Source organism: Aquarana catesbeiana, linkage group LG03 (assembly GCF_042186555.1).
Source record: "Aquarana catesbeiana isolate 2022-GZ linkage group LG03, ASM4218655v1, whole genome shotgun sequence".
NCBI lineage: Eukaryota > Metazoa > Chordata > Amphibia > Anura > Ranidae > Aquarana > Aquarana catesbeiana.
In genome coordinates this window covers 56,203,096-56,225,112 of record NC_133326.1, presented here as the reverse complement: position 1 = coordinate 56,225,112, position 22,017 = coordinate 56,203,096, and the positions used below count along the sequence as shown (strand labels likewise).

General features: G+C 42.9%; 1 protein-coding gene across 4 annotated transcripts in view; it reads left to right on the top strand.

Moving 5' to 3' along the window:
- LOC141131378 (pseudouridylate synthase 1 homolog) overlaps positions 1–21,738 on the top strand; it is a 70,360-nt gene extending 48,622 nt beyond the window's left edge. For all 4 annotated transcript variants that reach the window (XM_073618569.1, XM_073618570.1, XM_073618568.1 and 1 more), the window contains 3 exons: positions 2,155–2,286; positions 16,141–16,246; positions 20,555–21,738. In XM_073618569.1, the coding sequence (XP_073474670.1) occupies positions 2,155–2,286; positions 16,141–16,246; positions 20,555–21,261 (945 nt within the window). In that variant the 3' untranslated portion in view covers positions 21,262–21,738. The remainder of the gene's footprint in view (positions 1–2,154; positions 2,287–16,140; positions 16,247–20,554) is intronic.
- Positions 21,739–22,017: the final 279 nt, after the last annotated feature.

The window sequence follows — 22,017 nt, the reverse complement described above, 5'->3', positions numbered from 1 at the left end:
CCCACAGTTGATTTCTTCACGCCAAGCTGCTTGCCTATTGCAGATTCAGTCTTCCCAGCCTGGTGCAGGTCTACAATTTTGTTTCTGGTGTCCTTGGACAGCTCTTTGGTCTTCACCATAGTGGAGTTTGGAGTGTGACTGTTTGAGGTTGTGGACAGGTGTCTTTTATACTGAAAACAAGTTCAAACATATAAGTACCTGAAATAAAATAAAATAAAATAATGAAATAAAATAAACCTCTTAAAGAAGAAGATACAGGTCTGTGAGAGACAGAAATCTTGCTTGTTTGTAGGTGACCAAATACTTATTTTCCACCATAACTTGCAAATAAATTCTTTCAAATATCAGAAAATGTGATTGTCTGGATTTGTTTCCACATTTTGTCTCTCATGGTTGAGGTATACCTATGATGACAATTACAGACCCCTCTCATCTTTTTAAGTGGGAGAACTTGCACAATTGGTGGCTGACTAAATACTTTTTTGCCCCACTGTGTATATATATATATATGTGTGTATGTACCACATTGATTGCAACCAAGATTTGTTAATTTGCACACACAAAAAATATTTGTCCTTACAAATTCATTCAAGACCATGTTGCAAAAACGAATACACCCCAAAGAAAGTCTTAAGAGCAAAGCTAAATTTTAGACAACAAAACCCTAATTAACAAGAATTCAACTACAGGCGAGTCTAATTATTCATTAACCACTGAATACTTTAAATAAAGGGAAAAAAAACACATGAATGGCAACTGTTTTGATATTTTATTGCTTTTTTGGCATTGAAATGAGATGGTAAAGAAGATTGCACTTTCATGGGCCCAGACCAATGAATCATATTTGCGAAAGTGGCCTATAGGTACTTAAAAAGAAATTAGGTGGCTGGTGAGAGACTGGCCAGAATGCAAAATTAGAACCAGTTGAGGGACATAGTCCAATAGTCCACATTTGAGAGGAGGAAAGGACAAGAAATGGGAAAAGTCCTTGTTATAGAAAAATAGAGGAACATTTAAAGAATAGAAGATGTAGAAGAAATAAAAGGAGAAAGTGGGAGAATGTGTAAAGACCAAAGTCTAGGAATTTGGAATAGAAGGGGAAGGGGGTGAGAGCAGTGGCGTTGAGGGGGGCTGGAGCCCTGGGTGGGTCCCCAAAAAGCCCCGGGTCTCGGGCATGCACAATTCTGTTATTAGCCCTGAGCCCGTTTGCCACTGCTGAGCGGGGACGGATCTGACCCCGAGCGTGGCCTAGTGACATCGCAGGTCCTGCCTTCTGGAGCCTGCAGCGCCTATGATCGAAGTCCCACTGATCCAATGCCGGGACCGCGGGAAGTCCATGATGGGCGCTGCAGGCTCCAGAAGGTGGGGTTTACAATGCAGCCGCCGCGTCACTGTGAGAAGATCCCCACTCGGTGCATGGGTGGGCGGCTCTCCTCTCCTGTCCTGTCCTGTGTCATGGCTCTGGCTGCCTGGAGTGCCTGCTGTCTACTACTCTACTGTGATGGGTGTGCCGCATACTACAGCTGAGCTGCAGGAGGAGGTCACATCACCTGAAGTCTGGTCAGGTAGGTCAGTGCGTGTCCGTGTGGGTCAGTGAGTGTCAGGTAGGTCAGTGCATGTCAGGTGGGTCAATGTGCGTCAGGTAGGTAACATCCCCCCTCACGGTGCCGGGCTCGGACTTCGGGCTGGAGCCCCTGGTCTTCCTTTTGCCACCTAGCAATGCTCCTGGGTGAGGAGAAGGGACATCAGGACACCCCAATCCAGTCTGTGTGGTTTACATGTGTGATATGGCCTCAGTCTTGCACCACTCTACAAGCCACGCCCTCTGAAATGTCATCCCACCCACCATGACTTCGTCATAGAGGTTTTTCTAAGTATGCTATGGGCTACTGGATGGTGATATTTTCATCGACACTCCATTTCTAAACACCAGCGGAGCTATATACATTCCCCTTCTTTTCCCTTGCTTAGAGCGGCACTACAAGTATTAGCAGGTCATCAGGACATCCCAAGTTCGATCCGTGGACCCAAACTTTTTTTTTTTTTTTTATTGGAAACTTTTTATTTACATAAAAATAAATGACGTGAAATCCAACTAGGGGTCCAAAAGCGTTTCAGTATCTACATTAATGTTTCTTATTTTGTTTTGTACAGATGGATAAGTCTGGTTATCCAACTATTGAAAATACACTGATTTCGGCACTGATAAAAGCTGAGTGTGTCCCAGAGAAGTGTTTTTACGATTTAAAGGAAGTGCGGTTCCAGCGCTGTGCTCGCACTGACAAGGTAATAAATGTGTAATCATTTCACAGGTTTATTTTGGGTTCCCAATCCAAGACTCGCAGTTTGGCCTTATACCTTAAGGGCCGGTTCACACTACTATCCTGTCGCATGTGATTCGCACAGGAATCGCACCGCATTTCTGTGCAAATCACATGCGATTCTGTGTGGTGCGATTTGAGCCCATCATTTTATATGGCTCGTATCGCACCAAATTTGCACGAAAAAGGTGCAGGCACTTTTTTTTTTTTTTTTTTTGTACTGGACTCGGATCACATGAGTGTACATACTCATGCAATCCGATTCACGCAATTCCATGCGATCTGATTCTGCGACCTGCTTTTGGGGTGCCATTAATTTTTAATGACACCTGCAGCGGAACGCATGAGCAAACGTTGCTTTTGCTATGCAGTGCAAAGCGGGAAACGCAGCGATTGCTGTGCGTTTCCTGCATCGCTTCAGTGTGAACCTAGCCTGAATGTTGTGCATTCATTGTTGTTTATTTTGTTTGCTTTCTTGCTCTATTTTATCCTACTGGGGAGATTTCTCTTCACTCCCTGTCTTGAAGACAGTACAGGAAGTGAGAGGAACTTGCTCCTAAGTGAGTGGAAAGCCCTCTCAGGCAGTTGTCACCCAAACAAATGTCCCCATTAGAAGGTATTCCTTTTATTTTTGTTCTGTAACAACTGTAATATTTTGGATTCCCTATCACTTTGTGTCTCAGTAACAGTGGTCACAAGGACAAACAGAGTGGGTGAATCTCCCTATCACGGACACACAGCAAATAAAACCTGCAGCTTATGGAGAATTAAGAAAATAAATTACCTGTTTGATGTACTTTAACTATTTCCCACCCGGCCACTGCACATAAACAGTGGGTGGTCCTTTCCTCGTTCTGAGTGGACGTTCAGGAAAGTCCCTCAGAACGAGTGCTCGCAGCGCGGCCACGAGGCGCGCTGCGGCTCGATCCTGTGATCATAGGATCCAGCTGAGCAGAGATCGGGATATGGGCGCTGTGATTGTCCCCCCCGATCACCTGACAGCTATGTCCAATCACAGCCGTCATAATGTAAACAGAGACGCGTGTCTCTGTGACAGGTCTCCCCGCAGAGCTCAGTGCGGGGGGGGGGGAAGAGGGGGAATCTGCAGATCTGTGACAGCTCTCTGTGTGAGGATGATTTTACACAGAGAGCTGTTAGAGATCACCCCACAAAGTACACCAAGCACCACTGATATACCCCTGTCCCTATACACATTTCACTGTCCCAATAAAAAAATCTGTCTGTCCCCCATCACTGCCAACACCAAATAAACACTGATTTGGGTTATTTTTACCAAAGAAATGTAGCAGCATCATTTTTGGTCAAAATTTATCAAGAGAAATTACTTATTTGCAAAAGTTTATAACAGAAACTAAGAAAAATTAATTTTTTTGGAAAATTTTTGGTCTTTTTTTATTTGTAGCGTAAAAAAATAAAAACCCCAGCGGTGATTAAATACTACCAAAAAAAAGCTCTATTTGTGTAAAAAAATAATGATAAAAATTTCATTTGGGTACAGTGTTACATGACCGTGCAATTGTCATTCAAAGTGTGACAGCGCTGAAAGCTGAAAATTGGGAAGGAAGGGGGTGAAAGTGCTCAGTATTGAAGTGGTTAACAGCCATTAGTACTAAAATGCTTGCTTTGTTATTTTTGCTGGACAAATCTTCTGTGTAGAATGATCAGCTTATTATTTTTTTCTGAGCTAAGCACTCCATTTAGAAACCATGCAGACAATGAGTAAAGAAATACTGCCCTCATATTACTTTTTTAGAGCTCATTTCAAGGAGCTATGTTTCACATTTGACAGGTGATAAGGAGACGTGTTGCCTCCTCACCTGCTTTAACCCTTGAACGCTACACTACCGCACCGCAACCGTATGCATTGCTACACCTGCCAAAAGCAACAGGGGGTATAATTCCTTGCGCAAAGCAAAGCATCTTGGCTGTGGCATTCGTACACCTCTGTTTGCTGCCTCTACAGCTAAAGGGGGTACCACTAGTGTGAAGGAGCCCTTAGGGGAAGCCATAGATTAAGCAAGTCACTCGGTTCCCCCCCATCAACACTGACCGAATGCCTCCCACAGCGCTATTGTATTCTGCTTGCAGGGGGCGTGGGAATGCCTCCTGGCTTGCAGAATATAGTCCATTCACAGCACTTCATGTTTTCCACATTTTGTTATGCTACAGCCCTATTCCAAAATTCAATTCAAAATTCAAATTGGATTCAATTCACTATTTTCCTCAAAATTCTACAAACAATACCCCATAATGACAACGTGAAAGAAATGTGTTTGAAATCTTTGCAAATGTATTAAAAACAAAAACAATCCCATGTACATAAGTATTCACAGCCTTTGCTCAATACTTTGTTGAAGCACCTTTGGCACCAATTACAGCGTCAAGTCTTTTTGAGTATGATGCTACAAGCTTGGCACACCTATTTCTGGGCAGTTTCTCCCATTCTTCTTTGCAGGACCTCTCAAGCCCCATCAGGTTGGATGGGGAGTGTCGGTTCACAGCCATTTTCAGATCTCTCCAGAGATGTTCAATCGAGTTCAAGTCTGGGCTCTGGCTGGGCAACTCAAGGACATTCACAGAGTTGTCCCGTAGCCGCTCCTTTGTTATCTTGGCTGTGTGCTTAGGGTCATTGTCCTGTTGGAACTTTCGCCCCAGTCTGAGGTCCAGAGCGCTCTGGAGCAGATTTTCATCAAGGATGTCTCTGTACATTGTTACATTCATCTTTCCCTTGATCCTGACTAGTCTCCCAGTGTCTGCCGCTGAAAAACATCCCCACAGCATGTAGGATTGGTATTGGCTAGGTGATGAGTGGTGCCTTGTTTCCTCCAGGCATGACGTTTGCCATTCAGGCCAAATAGTCTAATCTTTGTTTCATCAGACCAGAGAATTTTGTTTCTCATGGTCTAAAAGTCCTTCAGGTGCCTTTTTCAAACTACAGGTGTGCTGTCATGTGCCTTTTACTGAGGAGTGGCTTCCGTCTGGCCACTCTACCATACAGGCCTGATTGGTGGAGTGCTGCAGAGATGGTTGTTCTTCTGGTAGGCTCTCCTCTCTCCACAGAGAAACACTGGAGCTCTGTCAAAGTGACCATCTGGTTTTGGTCACCTCCTTGACTAAGACCCTCCTCCCCCGATCGTTCAGTTTGGCCAGGTGGCCCGCTCTAGGAAGAGTCCTGGTGGTTCAAAACTTCTTCCATTTATGGATGATGGAGGCCACTGTGCTCATTGGGACCTTCAATGTTGCAGACATTTTTTTGTACCCTTCCCTAGATCTGTGCCTCAATACAATCCTGTCTCGGAAGGTCTACAGACAATTCCTTGGACTTCATGGCTTGGTTTGTGCTCTGGCATTCACTGTTAACTGTGGGACCTTATATAGACAGGTGTGTGCCTTTCCAAATCATGTCCAATCAACTGAATTTACCACAGGTGGACTCCAACCAAGCTGAAAAAACATCTCAAGGATGATCAGTGGAAACAGGATGCACCTGAGCTCAATTTTGAGTGTCATGGCAAAGGCTGTGAATATTTATGTACATGGGATTTTTTTTTTTTAATCTTTTAATAAATTTGGAAAGATTTCAAACAAATGTTTGAGGAAAATAATTAATTGAATCCATTTTGGAATAAGGCTGTAACATAACAAAATGTGGAAAAAGTGAAGCACTGTGAATACTTTCCAAATGCACTGTACAATGATTACTGCCTAGCGGCTATAGCTGCTGGCTCTAATCGTATGTAAAAAAAATCCAACAGGCTGGTAGTACCCAAGTCGATCAATGGATTGACTTACACCGGCCATACAGGAATCAAAATTCGGCCAATCACTGCTGAACCGGCCAAATTTCAATTCGTGTATGGCCGGTGTAAGTCTTTCCATTGCTCTTGAGGGCTTGCTGCAATTACAGAAGGTTCAGCTCCCAACAGTTCACTTCCAAGACAGATGTATTAATGACAGGCCTTGTTCATCTCTGTCAGTGAATAGTATCTGTAGCTAAACAATCCCATGCAGTGTGTAAATAAAAGCATCATTAGAGATGAATGGTGACTGTTTCTGCAGCAATCCTGTGTAGATGAGGAGTGCTGAACTGTGCAAAAAGTGGCAGCATCTCATTTTTCAGAACACGTTCCAGTGAATCCACATCCTTGTTTCTTTACAAGTCTCCTGGCTTTTATGTTACAATGACTGACTCACTTCTTGCATGTATTTTCCATCCTATTTTAGTTGGTATGTAATACGTAAGGATAACACTATTGTTCATTTTTGGGGTTTATTACTTTGGAAGCTATATGCTTCTCAGTGTTGTAGTGCTAGTGAACAGGAAACTCCATATACTCTTACTGAAATAGTTTTAAGTTAAAAGATTTTGCTCACCCTGGTTTATTAAAAGATTAGTATGGCTAAAGGTTTTTTGGCCATACTTCTCATGTGGGTCACAGGAATGCGCTCATTTCTGCACTCCTGTGACCTAGATTCAGCCAACAGCAGACTAAAGTTCGCTGTTGGCTGATCATCACAGAGCAGGTCCAGGCTCTGCAAGGATCCCAACTTTAATGTCAGGATCCACCCAGATGCCTGATCAACAACTGGCTCAGCTTCTCAGTGTGCAAGCCTGAGCAAGCTGCTCCCCACCCCATGCACAGCCTTCAGTGAGTGCTGGAGGAGCAGAGCAGAGAGCCGGTGACAGTCACCACTCTCTGTAACATAAAAAACAAATTTCCGCGCTTAGGAAAAAGGAACTGCAGCCCCCCCAGCAAAGAACATCACCTCAGTGAGGTTCAAAAGACAAGGAAATACTATTACAGGGGAATTGGCGCTGTTCAAAAAGTGGTGAAAATATATCAAATAAGAAATAAATGATAAATAAATGAAAAATATTCTCTGTGTTATAATTCTAAACCATACACACTAAAGTGCAATAAAGTGCTAAAGAAATTGTATCTGAAATATATAAAAAATAAATAAAATTCATGAACAATAGGTAACAGTGATGTTAATAACACCAAATAACGTGCTGAATAGCTGGATAGCTAAAGGAGCTAATTTTAAAATAAAACAATGTCCCCATGTGAGTCCACAGCAAATTGCTTCAAGTGAATAAATAACAAGAATTGATATATAAAACAATTGAATTGAAAAAATTGATGTATGGTGTAAAAAATATATATAAAAAATATATATATATAAAGTGGTGATAAAAAGTTCAACTGGATATGTGTATATATATATATATAGCTAATTGGCCAAACCAAGATGACATCCTACTATGCATGTGCATGACTTCATTCATCTCAGCATTGCTGAAATTGTATACTGAGATGTGTGTGTGCAGGGGTGTACAGGCAGAAGGACTTCCGTGGTAAGAGGGAAGATTACGGCACCCATTCGAAGGGCTATCTACCACAAGGGGACACTGCTGCTGGATCCCAGCCTACACGCCTGTTACCCCTGCAGCGGTTAGGCGCTCTGGTGAGTGCGGGCATGAGTGGGGGTTACAGATGAAGGCGGGGAGCACTGAAGAATCATCACACTATTATTCTTGAGTTGATGTACTGACACTCTTCACACATATATATATATATATATATATATATATATATATATATATATATATATATATATATATATATATATATATATATATATATACACATATCCAGTTGAACTTTTTATCACCACTTTTATATATATATTTTTTTTTTATATATATATATATATTTTTTACACCATACATCAATTTTTTTTATTAAATTTTTTTATATTTTTTATTTTTTATTCTTGTTATTTATTCACTTGAAACGATTTGCTGTGCACTCACATGGGGACATTGTTTTATTTTAAAATTAGCTCCTTTAGCTATCCAGCTATTCAGCATGTTATTTGGTGTTATTAACATCACTGTTATCTATTGTTCATGAATTTTATTTATTTTTTATATATTTCAGATACAATTTCTTTAGCAATTTGCACTTTATTGCACTTTAGTGTGTATGGTTTAGAATTATAACACAGAGAATATTTTTCATTTATTTATCATTTATTTCTTATTTGATATATTTTCACCACTTTTTCAACAGCGCCAATTCCCCTGTAATAGTATTTCCTAGTCACCACTTTCTGCACAGTGAAGACCAAGAACGGAGTGATCAGTCACATGATTGCTTGGTTATCTTAGAGCTGGCAGGGGAAAACTGTGGCATCGGTTTGATGCTGCAGCCATATAGGTGAGTATGATTGTTTTTCTTTTAATTCTGCACTTCTCTTTTAACTTAGCATTTCTTGATTTTGAAAAGAAGATCTTAAAGGTTTACTCCACCTGTAAGTGATGCAACTGTAGTTCTAGAGTTCAGTGAACTAAATTCGGCTGACTGACATCTTGTATCATGTGGAAACTAGTGGTAAAAAAAGCCCTGCTTTAAATGCTAAGTTCACCTTTTGCAAAAAAAAACAAAACAATTATAACAATAAATGCGCATATATTTACAGAACATTTTTTACTTTATTACTGTTTTTTTAAAATGAGCCTGCAAAGTCTTGCAACTGCAGTCCAAGGATCGAATGTGCAATGCAATGCTCCTGCAGACTTTTCCCCCAGCTCTATATGTCTATCAAGGTTAGAGATGTGAAGGCCCGGAAAAAAAACGAAAAAATTCGGGGAAAAAAAAATTTTTTTTTCCGTTTTTTTTTCCTGTAGGCTTTTTTGTTTTTTCCAAAAAATTGGAAAAATTGAAAAAAGAAAAAAATTGTGGAATATTTTATTTTAACATGATGAATAAAATATTTTAAGACAGGGTGTTCAAATATTTTCCAAATCCTTTCTAAAAAAAAATGTCTGATATCAGATTATTCTAATTTCTGTGCACTGCGTGAGGACAAGCAAGTCCTAGGTAACAAACTGAACCCTTCAATGCAAGAACAGTATGCATTTCTTACTTTAGGAGGTGCTGTGCTGCTATTGTAACAAGAACCGGTCCGGTCAAACCTTAAGTTTTTAGAAGTTCCTAATGGTGATGACGGACAAAAAAAAGAGTAGCTGCAGAAGCAGAGACGGATACTGACAATTTCAGCTCAGAAAATGATTCCGATTAAATGTCCATTGAAACTTAGTCCCACTCTCTTCTTAACACTTCCCCCATCTTCAATTCTTTTTATGAGAATGGGGTTTTTATTTTTATTAAATACTGTGGAGAGGAAATATGAAAAACTGTTACTTTTGAAATTTGTTTTGTGGAGGCTTTTTGGCTGTTCCACATAAACTAGTAAGCAGTTCAGGAGATTGTTGCTTCCTTTGTTACAAATAAATATTATAAAAACGTAAATTCTGTTTGTGATAATTGTTTGGCTACACTATATTTTTAATATGCTAGTTGTGATCATTTTATGCCAAGTCAAATTGTCCATAGTCATATTTTATGTTCCTAAAGTAACAGAATGACTTTCAATCTTAAAAAGACAAAAAAGTGCTAATGTAGCATTTTTTTCAATTTTTCTGAAAATTTCCGAACATTTCATTGAGAACTACAAGTACATCTTCCATGGTGGCAGACAGAACTTGTAGTTCATTCATTCACAGATCTCCTCTTGGCACCGTTACATGCTGCACCCTACATATGGATATAACATGGTCTTAAAGGTGCGCTTTAAAGCCCAACTCTGGGAAACGTAAAAATGATCCCTTGCGGTGGGACTCTGCTCACAATACAAGGGTTGAATGCTTGTTTTTTTAGTTTTTTTAGGTCTAGGGGACATTTACATTACCCAATCCTTCACTTCCCCATGCAGAAAGGTCTGCAGACCTGGGAATGTGTGCAAAGATCTCACCCTGAGGACCGTGGGAGATGCAGAAAACAAGTGGTTAACAGCAGCTACGAAGAACTGCAATATCCATTTTGACTGGTCTGACCTTTTAAGGGTTAAGATGATTTCTGCCAAAATGAAGACCCCCCCACACACATATGGGTGTAAGAAGCCCGTACAGTTATTTGTTTAATGAACCTCTGGGATCAACTAAACAGCTGACTAACAGCATAGGTGTTCAGCACAGGGCTCAGGCCTGCTGATAGGTCCTTGTAAAGTAAAAAGACTTCAGGGGCCCCCAGGGAGCACTCCGGGCTCAAGTTCTAGTGTAAAAGGTGTGTGCTGTCAGCTTTTTAATGCAGCTGTTTATGTAAAAGGAATGTGTAATGTAACTATGCAAAAGATTTAGACGTGGCATGAATTATCTTATAAAAATGTGTTCATGTTTTAAAAACTGTTTCTGCGACACCGTGCTCTAGCAGTCTAGAGTCCTGATGCCATCAAGACCAGAGAAAAGGATCCATAGCTCTGCTCTGGATGTGAGGACGCTGAGGGATAGTTCACCACCAAATCGGGGGGAGTTCTGTCTGCTGGGGGAACAGAGCAGCCCCACTTTAGGGGATATAATTTTTTTCTGCACAGAGCTAGATTTTAATTGTGTAATAATAACCTGCAATATACATGTTCCCTTTAAAGCGGAGTTCCACCCAAAAATGGAACTTCCGCTTTAAGGGAGGTGACCCTGTGGCATGTCATTTTTTTTGGGGAGGGGGGAGCCGGTACCCTCTTTTCAGAGGGTCCCAGCTCCCACCCGGAAGGGAGATCACCTCTTCCCCCTCCCTCTCGGCAATCATCTGGGACACGTCACAGGTTCACAGGTCCCAGATGATTGCCCGGCCGCGGGCGGCTCGTGTATGCGCAGTGGGTGCCCGGCTGTGAAGCCACAGCCAGGCGCTCACTGTTACAATGCCAGCGCCGCAGAAAGGAAGGGGAGACGAGCGGGGCTTCACTCCCCCGCATTGCTGGACCCTGGGTCAGGCAAGTGTCCGATTTTATTAAGTCAGCAGCTGCAGTATTTGTAGCTGCTGACGTTTAATTTTTTTTTTTTTAAGCAGAACTCCGCTTTAATTACCAAAACTGGTCTGCACTAGGGGAAAATGATTGCTCATTTTCCCCTAGTGCAGACTAATTTTGGTAATTAAAGGGAACATATATATTGCAGGGTATTATTACACTAAAGTCAGCCATAGATGGAGCGATTTTCTTTTCTGCAGCCACGGGTTGCAGGAAAGAAAATCGCTTAATTCCCCCATTAACACATTTAGTGTTGAAGGGGAAATCTCTCCCATGGAGCCATTGCTTCCCAGTGGGGAGAACACAGCGATTACTGTTAGCGGCTATAATAGCCACTAGCAATAATCGCATGTAAAATCAGACAGGCTGGTTGTACCAAAGCTGATCTATCGATTAAAGCGGAGTTCCACCCAAAAGTGGAACTTCCGCTTTAAGTACTCCTCGCCCCCTGACATGCCACAATTGGCATGTCATTTTTTTTGGGGGGGTGCTGGGTACCTATTTTGGAGTGGGACTTCCTGTCCCACTTCCTCCTTCTGGCTGCCTAGGCAACTCCTAGGCGGCACCTCCCTCCCGGCAATGTTCTGGGACACGTCACAGGTCCCAGAACATTGCCTGGCCATTGCGGCGCCACAAAGAGGAGGGGGAGAGAACGGAGGCTTCAGGCGGCCGCATCGCTGGACCGTGGGACAGGTGAGTGTCTGTTTATTAAAAGTCAGCAGCAATACTTTTTGTAGCTGCTGACTATTAATAAACTCAAAAACCAGTGGAACTCCGCTTTAACTTGGATACATTCAGCTTGCCCATACATGGTTCGAATCTGTCTGTCCCTGCTGAAGCCGGTCGAAATTTCAATCATCTATGGCCGGCTTAAGCCTTTGTGCTGCACAAGCAGAGCCTGCTGACAAAGGCAGGGATAACACCTTTTATCTTCCTTTTTCCACTCTGCTGAGCATAAGAGCAGGGACAAGCAGAGGGAGCCATTGCAGCAGCCTGCTGCTACTCCTGAACTGTATGCCGTGTCTGGCACTCATAATTCAAAATTTTTTCAAGGTGGCAGCAAACAATAATACATTTTTGGGGTTGCCCTCCCAAATGATAATGGCACCCAAAAAATATCAAGAACCGGGTTTTCAGATCGGCACCCCAGAAAAGTGCCAATGTTATGTCTCTGATAATCCCACATTAAATGGGGTCCAATGCAGTATGACAGATCCTAGGTAAACCGCACACACCAAAAACAACTTCTAGTGCTTGAGAGATAGAAAGCAACCCGGTCCCTCCCAGTTGGCCACGAGCACTGACGCCTTTTGCCCCATCCCCAGGGCTTAGTCATAGAGGTCACAAAACTATATTACCAATACTAAAATTTCCAACGTTATGCAGTAAAACCGTGCGGTATGTTAATTGTATGCCAACTTAGGCGTTACTCTATGTGTTTTGCGGGCATTCCACTTCTTCAGGTCCGCTCATATGTTAGGATATATCTTGGACAAAAGACACAATCATCTATTAAGAAACAAACGTACAAAGCATTACATATACATAATAAAACAAAAAATCAAATAATGCAACATGCTACAGAATAGGAGTGGCAGTGGCACAGGCACTGCATAGAAAACAAAGATTATTCCAAATAACAGAGAGGCTTACATTAGGGGTGCTGAAATTAATCGCTGCATCGATGCATAGCGATTCCGGTGTCCCCGATGCGGCATCGATGCATACGACCAGAAAATCGATTGTCAGGTGACGTCATCCAGACTTGCCCTGCCCCTCCTGGGAGAGCGCGCCGAGTGTATTGGGAAAATGACTGTGTTTTAATAAATCCCGTGTTACAATCAATGAAGTGCCCCACTGTATGTGCTTTTTAAAAAAATATGGAACTTCATACCAAATTTTACAGTACAATACATCCCGTTCATGTAACTGCCCTGCCCGGCCCCTCCTGCCTCTCTCCTCTCACGTCTCTTGTCTCTCCTGATGTCAGCGGGGAATTCTCAGCCTCGCCCGCTGACTGTAGGGGCTAGCGGGGCTGAGAATTCCCCGCTGACGTCAGGAGAGACGTGAGAGGAGAGAGTACACGCTCCGTGCTTGCAGTTCCCCGGCTTGAGCTTCTCCTTTGCACATTCCACTGTGTTAACTCCTAGTGTGCTGGAAGGTGCAAACAGGAATGCCAGGGAACTGTCTGTCAGCACCAGTGGCAGCCCATGCATTGTGGGGGGGTTAGTGAAGTGATGGCTGCGTTTGGCATTTACTGGGGACAAGTGGCTGCATTTGATGGGCACAGTGGCTGCGTTTGATGGGCACAGTGGCTGCGTTTGATGGGCACAGTGGCTGCGTTTAATGTGAACAGTGGCTGCGTTTGATGGGCACAAGTGGCTGCATATGACAGGCACAAGTGGCTGCATTTGACGGGCACAAGTGACTGCGTTTGATGGGCAGAAGTGGCTGCAATTGATGGGGGAGGTTCAGTATTTTTCAGTTTGTTTGCGCCCCCCCAATAATTTTGAGCACCAGCTGCCACTGGTCAGCACAGTGACAGTACAAGGAACTTCACAGGGCTGTTTGTCAGCTGTGGATTGTAATCTCTCCTGACCTCACAGCAGCAGTGTGTGTGAATGTCTGTACCCTGTAGTGCACCGGATTAGTGCACTTTTTAAGGGAGTGAGGTTATTTTTAATTCAAAGCGGAGTTCAATTTTTTGTTTTGTTAAAAGTCAGCAGCTATCAGTGTAAAGTCAGTGTATCTTCTGACTTTTAATAAAGACACTCACCTGTCTCATAATCCAGGGACGTGGCCACCCAAACCCTCCCTTCTCTCCCCCACCTGTCCACGGCGCTGGCAATACTACTGTGGGCATTCGGCTGTGACAGCTTGCAGCTTCACAGCCGGGTGCAAATATCTCACTGCGCTATCCTGCATAGCCGGGCAATCTTTTGGGACCTGTGATGTGTCCCAGAAGATTGCAGGGAGGAAGGGCCGCCTAGGCGGCCCAAGTGGAAGTGGGAGCTCGTCGGTAATCGTGATGCATCGCAGAATCTAATCATTGACCAGATAATCGTAAACGAATCGTGAGACCAGTGAAGATGCGCACCTCTAGCTTACATAGGGGTTATTTACGAAAGGCAAATCCACTTTGCACTACAAGTGCAAAGTGCATTTGAAATTGCACTGAAAGTGCACTTGGAAGTGCAGTCGCTGTAAATCTGAGGGGTAGATCTGAAATGAGGGGAAGCTCTGCTGGTTTTATCATCCAATCATGTGCAAGCTATAATGCTGTTTTTATTTTCCTTTCATGTCCCCCTCAGATCTACAGTGACTGCACTTCCAAATGCACTTTCAGTGCAATGTCAAGTGCACTTTCCACTTGTAGTGCAAAGTGGATTTGCCTTTCGTAAATAACCCCCATAGTTATATAGTTAGACTGGTTGAAAAAAGACACAAGTCAATCAAGTTCAACCAATAAAAGGGAAAAAGGCTTGTGTCCCTTTTGTTAATTAGAAGCAGCATCTGCACATTTTTTTCAGTTTAGAAGAGTTGTGCAGGCTTTTTTTTCTTGGACTACTATTTATTAATTTCCACCAAAGTGTTCTAAAATGTACTGTGTGCTTGTGCCAGGACATTGTGTTGGTATTTTTTCTATATTTGTTTTATATTTGTATATTTTTTTATATCTTCTGGAGCACAGAGGTTACATAGAACAGATTTCTAAGCATATCTTCCCTGTCACTTGACAGTTACATATTAATGGACTCCATTGTTGTACTGAACTGGTTTCTACATATATATTATCACATTGATTCAAGACATTTTCTAGAAATTGTTCATACTGTATGTGGCAGTTATATAACTGTACACCATCATATACTGTATTGATGTGCAGATATTTCAAGTGGAACTAAACCCTCCATTCCTTTTCAGCCAAGGAAGCTGCCATCTTAGGTCCCTTTCACACATGCCTTCAGTTTGTTTCATCGGTTCAGTCACATTTTTTCAAAGAAAAAACGGATCAGTTTACATCAGTTTTTCATCAGTTTTTACATCCACTTAACGACTTGAGTTAGTATATTGATTGGTTTGTGCAAAAGTTTAGCGTCTACAAAATAGGGGATAGATTTATGGCATTTTTATTATTATTTTTTTTTACCAGTAATGGCGGCGATTTACGATTTTTATTGTGGCTGCGACATTACGGCGGACAGATCGGACAGGTTTGACACTATTTTGGGACCATTGACATTTATACAGCGATCAGAGCTAAAAATAGCCACTGATTACTGTATAAATGTCACTGGCAGGGAAGGGGTAAACACTAGGGGGCGATCAAGTGTGTCCTAGGGAGTGATTCTAACTGGGGGGGTGGGCTCACTACAACATAACAGAGATCACTGCTCCCGGTGACAGGGAGCAGTAGATCTCTGTCATATCACTAGGCAGAACAGGTAAATGCCTTGTTTACATAGGCATCTCCCCAGTCTGCCTCTCCTCACCGCAATCGCGGGCCGCCGGCGAACATCGAGTTTGCGGAACCCGCGGACACGCTCCCACGGCGTGTGCACGCCCGCTAGGCAGGGATTTCAAAGGGACGTACAGGTACGCACTTTTGCCTGCCCGTGCCATTCTGCCGACGTAAATCGGCATGCGGTGGTAGGCATGTGGTTAAAGCAGAACTAAACTCACTAATTCAACTATTTCCCAAAATTATTACATTCAAGGCATGCATCGGGTGATAACTGTCACAATTGCTGGTGTGCCTATGGACTGGTGTCACAGCTGATCACATATGGAGCACCATGGCATTTGCTGAGCTAAACAAAGGCTAAGGTGGCACTTACCTTGGCTGTAAAGGATAAGAGGGTTTAGTTCCACGTTAATGAAGCAGTTCAAATATTTACTAACTGGTTACAATGTTTCTTTGTTATAGAGTGTTTCTGCGTTGGCTCAAGTTGTTTCACTGAAGCTCTTCAATTCCTGCACAAATCCAATAGAGAAAATCAATTCCTACCTTCCGCCAGAAATCCGCGTACTAGGTAAAAGTCAAACCACACATCTAGAACACTGAAACATATTACCATATTTATCAGCGTATAATACCCGCTGGCGTATAACACGCACCCCAAGTTTAGGAGGGAAGTTTAAGGAAAAAAACTTACATTTTAAATGCCCATCAATGCAGCCTTATCAGTGTTCATCTGCAGCCTTGCCCATCATTGCAGAAGGATCAGTGTCCATCTGCAGCCTTGCCCAACAGTGTCCATCTGCAGCCTTGCCCAAAATTGCAGCATGATAGTTTTTAAATGTTACCGCCGCCGAGATAGACAGAGCCGGATGTCCTGTGTACTCGGCTCCTCTCGTCTCGCAGTCCCACGCCTTGGCCCGGCCCTTATGATGGACACAACACCGGTCCAATGGCGGGACGTAAATGGTAGGAGGCGGGACTGGGCGTGACTGCGAGCGGAGCCGAGCCTAGACGAGTACACAGTACATTCAGCTCTGTCTATTTCGGTGGGGCTCGTTCCTTCCTTCCCCTCCGAGGCAGCGGTCCAGCGTATAACACGAACCCATGATTTTCCCCTGATTTTAAGGGGAAAAAAGTGTGTGTTATACGCCGATAAATACATTATTTCATTAGAAAACACCAGCTCTGTTGATTCAGATCCAGGGCCCATGTTATGTGCTGTTTCTGGATTTTGAGTTGTCATTTTGCTATTTTTTTCTGGCACCAAAATGCTAAAACTGCACACAGCTTGTGGTTCTGAACTCAAACTGGGGTCATAAAGGTTATTGAGGTCCTGGTTTGGCTGTAACTTTTGTTGGGAAGCAGGACATTAGGAAAACTGTCATTTTAAGTTCGAAACACCACATTTGGGTCTGGGCATGGTTGTGATGCCATTTTCCTTTGAGCACTCCGGGCCTTTTAATATGTGAACACAAAAGTCAGAACGTTAGTATTGGGATCAGCTCTCTCCCATGACCACTGATAGGCCCATTGATATAGAAGATAAGAGCCAAATTTAAAAGTATGCTGTCCCTTTAAATAACAAACATCAGTGAAAGGCATACAAAAAAGATAAATGGAAATTACCGCGCTAATAGGAAAATTATTTAGATAAGTGAAAAAAAATCTGCGGCTCAGAGTGAGATACACACCAAAGCAAGAGTGTGGGGGAAGGGGGCACTGCAAGGGTACATTTGGCCCAATTCCTGGCGTTCAGCTTTAAAAATATGTTTTAGGTTAATTTACATATGTGTGCATTACCATGAGTTAAAGTGATTGTAAAGCTTTATTTTTTTTCATAAAAATAATAAACATATACTGCCCTGTGCAGTGATTTTGCACAGAGTGGCCTGGATCCTCCTCTTCTCGGGTCCCACGTCGGCACTCCTGGCCCCTCCCTCCTGCTGGGTGCCCCCACCGCAATCAGGTTGCTGTGGGAGCACCCAAGCAGGTGCGTGACCCGTGACTGTGTGTCCATTCACACATGGAGCTGTGGTTTGGCCCCGCCCCTCCATCTCCTGATTGGCTCACTGGCTGTGATTGACAGCAGTGGGCACCAATGCATCCCGCTGCTGCCAATAGCCAACCAGGAGTGCGAGTCCCCAGAGAGGCAAGACTAGATCGAGAGGGGGGCAGGCAAGTATTAGGTGGGGGGCTGCTGCACACAGAAGGTTTTTTACCTTCATGCATAGAATGCATGAAGGTAAACAAAACATGTGCCTTTACAACCACTTTAAGGCAACCTAATACACCAAAATGTACAAAAAATGGTACATGCACCATTTTTAGAAACACAACACACTGCAATGCATGCTAACCCTCACGTTACTGGAACATAATGTGAGTCCACCCTCAATGTCCCGTCTACGGATTTCACTTCTGTTACAGAAGGAACATAATCTAAGCTTTATACAATAGAGCAGGGTTTCTTAACCAGGGTTCCTCCAGAGGTTGCTAGGGGTTCCTTGAGCAATGAACAATTTCTTCCTCTCAGGTAAGTTCCCACAGACACCATTGATATTTTTAGCTATCTGTAAGGGGGGAATTCTTTCCATTGACCACAAGTGTAATGACCATTCTTCCCACTGACCATCACACTAATGTACCATGAGTTATAGTCATTTTTTTAGCAGGGGCTCCCTTAGACTGGAAAGTTATTTCAAGGGTTCCTATGTGTTGAAAAGGTTACAAAAGGTTGCAATAAAGGGTCTATTATAAAAATACTATAGGAATAGAAGAAAACGGAAGAGTTCAGAGTACAGTAGATAAACTGAAGGTTAAGGTGATTGTAAAGTCTTTTTTTTTTTTTAATAATAAACATGTTATACTTACCTCCTCTGTGCAGTTGGTTTTGCACAGAGCTGCCCGGATCCTCCTCTTCTCGGGTCCCTCTTTGCTGCTTCTGGCCCCTCCCTCCTATCGAGTGCCCCCTCATCCAGCAGCTTTCCTTTGGGGGCACAGGGGCCGAGTCACAGCTCCGTGTGTCCATTCAGACATGGAGCCCAACCCTGCCTTGCCCCTCTCCCCTGATTGGCTGACTTTGATTGACAGCTGTGAGAGCCAATGGCGCTGCTGCCATGTCTCAGCCAATCTGGCAGAGTGTCACGGACGACTTAGACATTCGTGGAGAGAGATGGGGCTCAGGTAAGTAATTAGGGGGTGCTGCGGAGGCTGCTACACACAAAAGGTTTTTTATCTTAATGCTTAAAATGCATTAAGATAAAAAAAAAAACTTCTGCCTTTACAACTCCTTTAATAAGATGTTGTGCTGTGACATATCAAATGAGTATCTCAGCAGATTATGGTCAATATAAAACATAGGCACGCGCTAAATGTCATCAGCGTTAATTTATAGATACTTTAAAAGCAGAATTGGTGGAGTGGATGGAAAATCCCTAAAATTACAAGCCACCGTTATCCATTGTTTGTGAGCTGGGTTTACAGAAGAAGAAATGTCTAAATAGTTTGGTCCAAAAATCATTTGAAAATCATTCTTCTGAAAGTGGACCCTTATATGCCTAAATAACTGCTCCTGGTAACAGACTAAAAAAGTGACTACCTAGAAGAAAGGGACATGCAAGCCGGAGAGAGAAAAAGATAAATTCAAATCATTAGAATGCCCTTGGTTTCCCCAGGACAGGAGCTGATGGTAAATCCTTCCAATAGGGCGCACAGCAATAAAAATCAAACTCTTCCCAACTCTAATCTGAAATAAAATGATGTTTTGGATAGACTCCCACTTTAGTTTTACAGCCCAGTACAAATCTTAAAGAGGAAGTAAACTCTGCAGGAAAAAAAAATGTCCCCCTTCCCTGCAAAGTAAAATCATAATGTGCTAGTATTATAGGCTTACTTATAGGTACAAATACTGCAGGGAGGATTACAGCCTCATTAAGCATTTCAAATATTTCCTTTGCTTTGTCATCATTTCTGTTCCTTTGCCATAATTTACAGAATATTTTAATTGGGGGTGTACTTATAAAAATAATGCACAGAGAGCTATTTGTCCTCTGAAACTGCATGTACATTCGTTTTGTTTGTTCTAAGTTCTACTAAAAACAAGATTATATGTGCCTAATACTAGGTAACTGCCTCATATGTACGTACATGTTGACTCCGTGTACAATTCAACTGCGGGGGAAAATATGTTTACCCTCCTATCGTAACTCAGTTACCCATTATTCTTGTCAATAAAAAAAAGTTTTGATTAAAAAAAAAAATAGCATGAAAAGAAAGCGCTATTTGTGTGAAAAAAATCATTTATATTTTGTTTGTGTATGGCATTGCATGACCGCGCAATTACCAGTTAAAGTATCGCAGTGCCGAATAGCAAAAAAATGGCCTGGTCATGAAGGGGGTAAATTCTTCTGGAGGTCAGGTGTTTAAGTACACCCCTTTTGGACCATTTTATCACCATGGATCACACAGGATTCATTGTGGTCTGGATGACATCAAACTGGACCGCAGCAGTAGTGCATTCACTATTTTAGAAAACACAGAGCAACCGGATTGCATGATACTTCTGTACCATGTGATCCGGTCCAATTGCACTGCGTTTGTGACCTGTGTTTGGGGTGTCGTTATCATTGCACTGACACCCGCTGCAGATTGCAAGTGCAATTTAAATTTTAACACAATGTCGGAAACGCGCACGGGACGCAAGTTCCCAGCACCACGTTCTGGTGTGAACTTGTCCTTCGTGTTTCATCCTCATTACTATAAAGAGTAAACATTGTATTTCTGAGAAAGAAGTATGTGATCTTCTTCGGGTAATGGGTGTGTTTTCATGGCTTGCATGTCTTTCCATTTCCCATGCTGACTATGTATTTTTCATGATCAGGCATTAATCGAGTGACCAATGGATTCAGTGCCAAGGATAAGTGTAACGCTCGGACGTATTCCTACACATTGCCTACATTTGCACTGTCAAGAAGTGGTGGCGTTTCTCCTGACTCCAGCTTCAGATTACCTCGAGAAGACTTCCATGTCATTAATGAGCTTCTCTCTTTCTATAAAGGAACACGCAACTTCCACAACTTCACAAAGTTTAAATTGGCCACCGACAAGAGTGCCCATAGACACATAATGGATGTCTGTTGCTCAGAGCCATTTCTTCATCATGGTGTGGAATTCACACGTATCCTGGTAAAGGGACACAGCTTCATGCAGCACCAGATTCGGAAAATGGTTTGTCTTGTCATTGCGGTGGCACGAGGCCTGGTCTCTCCTGACCTTCTCCCTCATTCTGTGCAGATGGACAAGATCAACATTCCTCGAGCTCCAGGGTTAGGCTTGGTCCTGGAGTTTACGCACTTTGACTACTACAATCAGTGTTTCCATGACCGCACATTACACGACCCGATAACCTGGGAAGAGTTTTTACCTGTTAGGGAAGCCATCAGGGAGGAGAAGATTATGCCGGCCATTATTGAAGGAGAATTGAATGATCTTTCTATGTGTCACTGGTTGCAAAAGCTTTGCACACATGATTTTATGAATGTTGCAAATAAGTATGATCCACAGACTTATCACAATGGAATCTTGTAATGTATGTGTGTAATGTTGTTTTTTTTTTTAACATTAAAGGGTTAGTTCCTTATGCAGACAAAGCCCCGTACACATGGGCCAAATGTCATCCGGTTCAACAGAAACCGGCCGACATTCGGTCTATGTGTGCGGCAGCCTGTCCAACAGAAGATGGCCGAATGTCTGGCTTCTGTCAAAGTGGTATGACCAAAAAACATCTGCCGATCGGCATCCAATCAGCGCTCTCAGCCAATGGCTGCAAGCGCTGACCGGCGTGTTCAGGCGGGGGCATCCCGTCCCCTGTCTGAACGCAATAGCTCATATTAACATTGCATAGTTAGTACAGCAACTCCTCTGGAGCTCTTCAGTTTTTTTTAGTTCAGCCCACTGGGTTGAATGAAAAGAAAAAATGAATAGTGTGTACCTAGCATAAGGGGCACTTGTAGATAAAAACAAACTGTGCAGCTCTGACCAAAGTTAAATCTCCCCCCCCCCCCCCCCCCCAAGCCTAACTGAAACACTCCTAGAGATGGCATCATCCATTCCTGCCTTGCTCCTTGGATGTTGCACACATCACATGATGCACACTCGCTCCCATTCCCAGTAGCTCTGAACTGAAAGTGGTAGATAGTGGACCACACGGGTGGGGGCTTGAGCGCTTCCTTCCCAGATGGTGGGAAGGAGCAGTCATGGCTGGGAGTGTCTTAGCAACATCCTAGCAACAGAACAAGATGATTCCCTGTCTTGGAGATTTTCAGCCAGCCTTTGGGAGGTGCA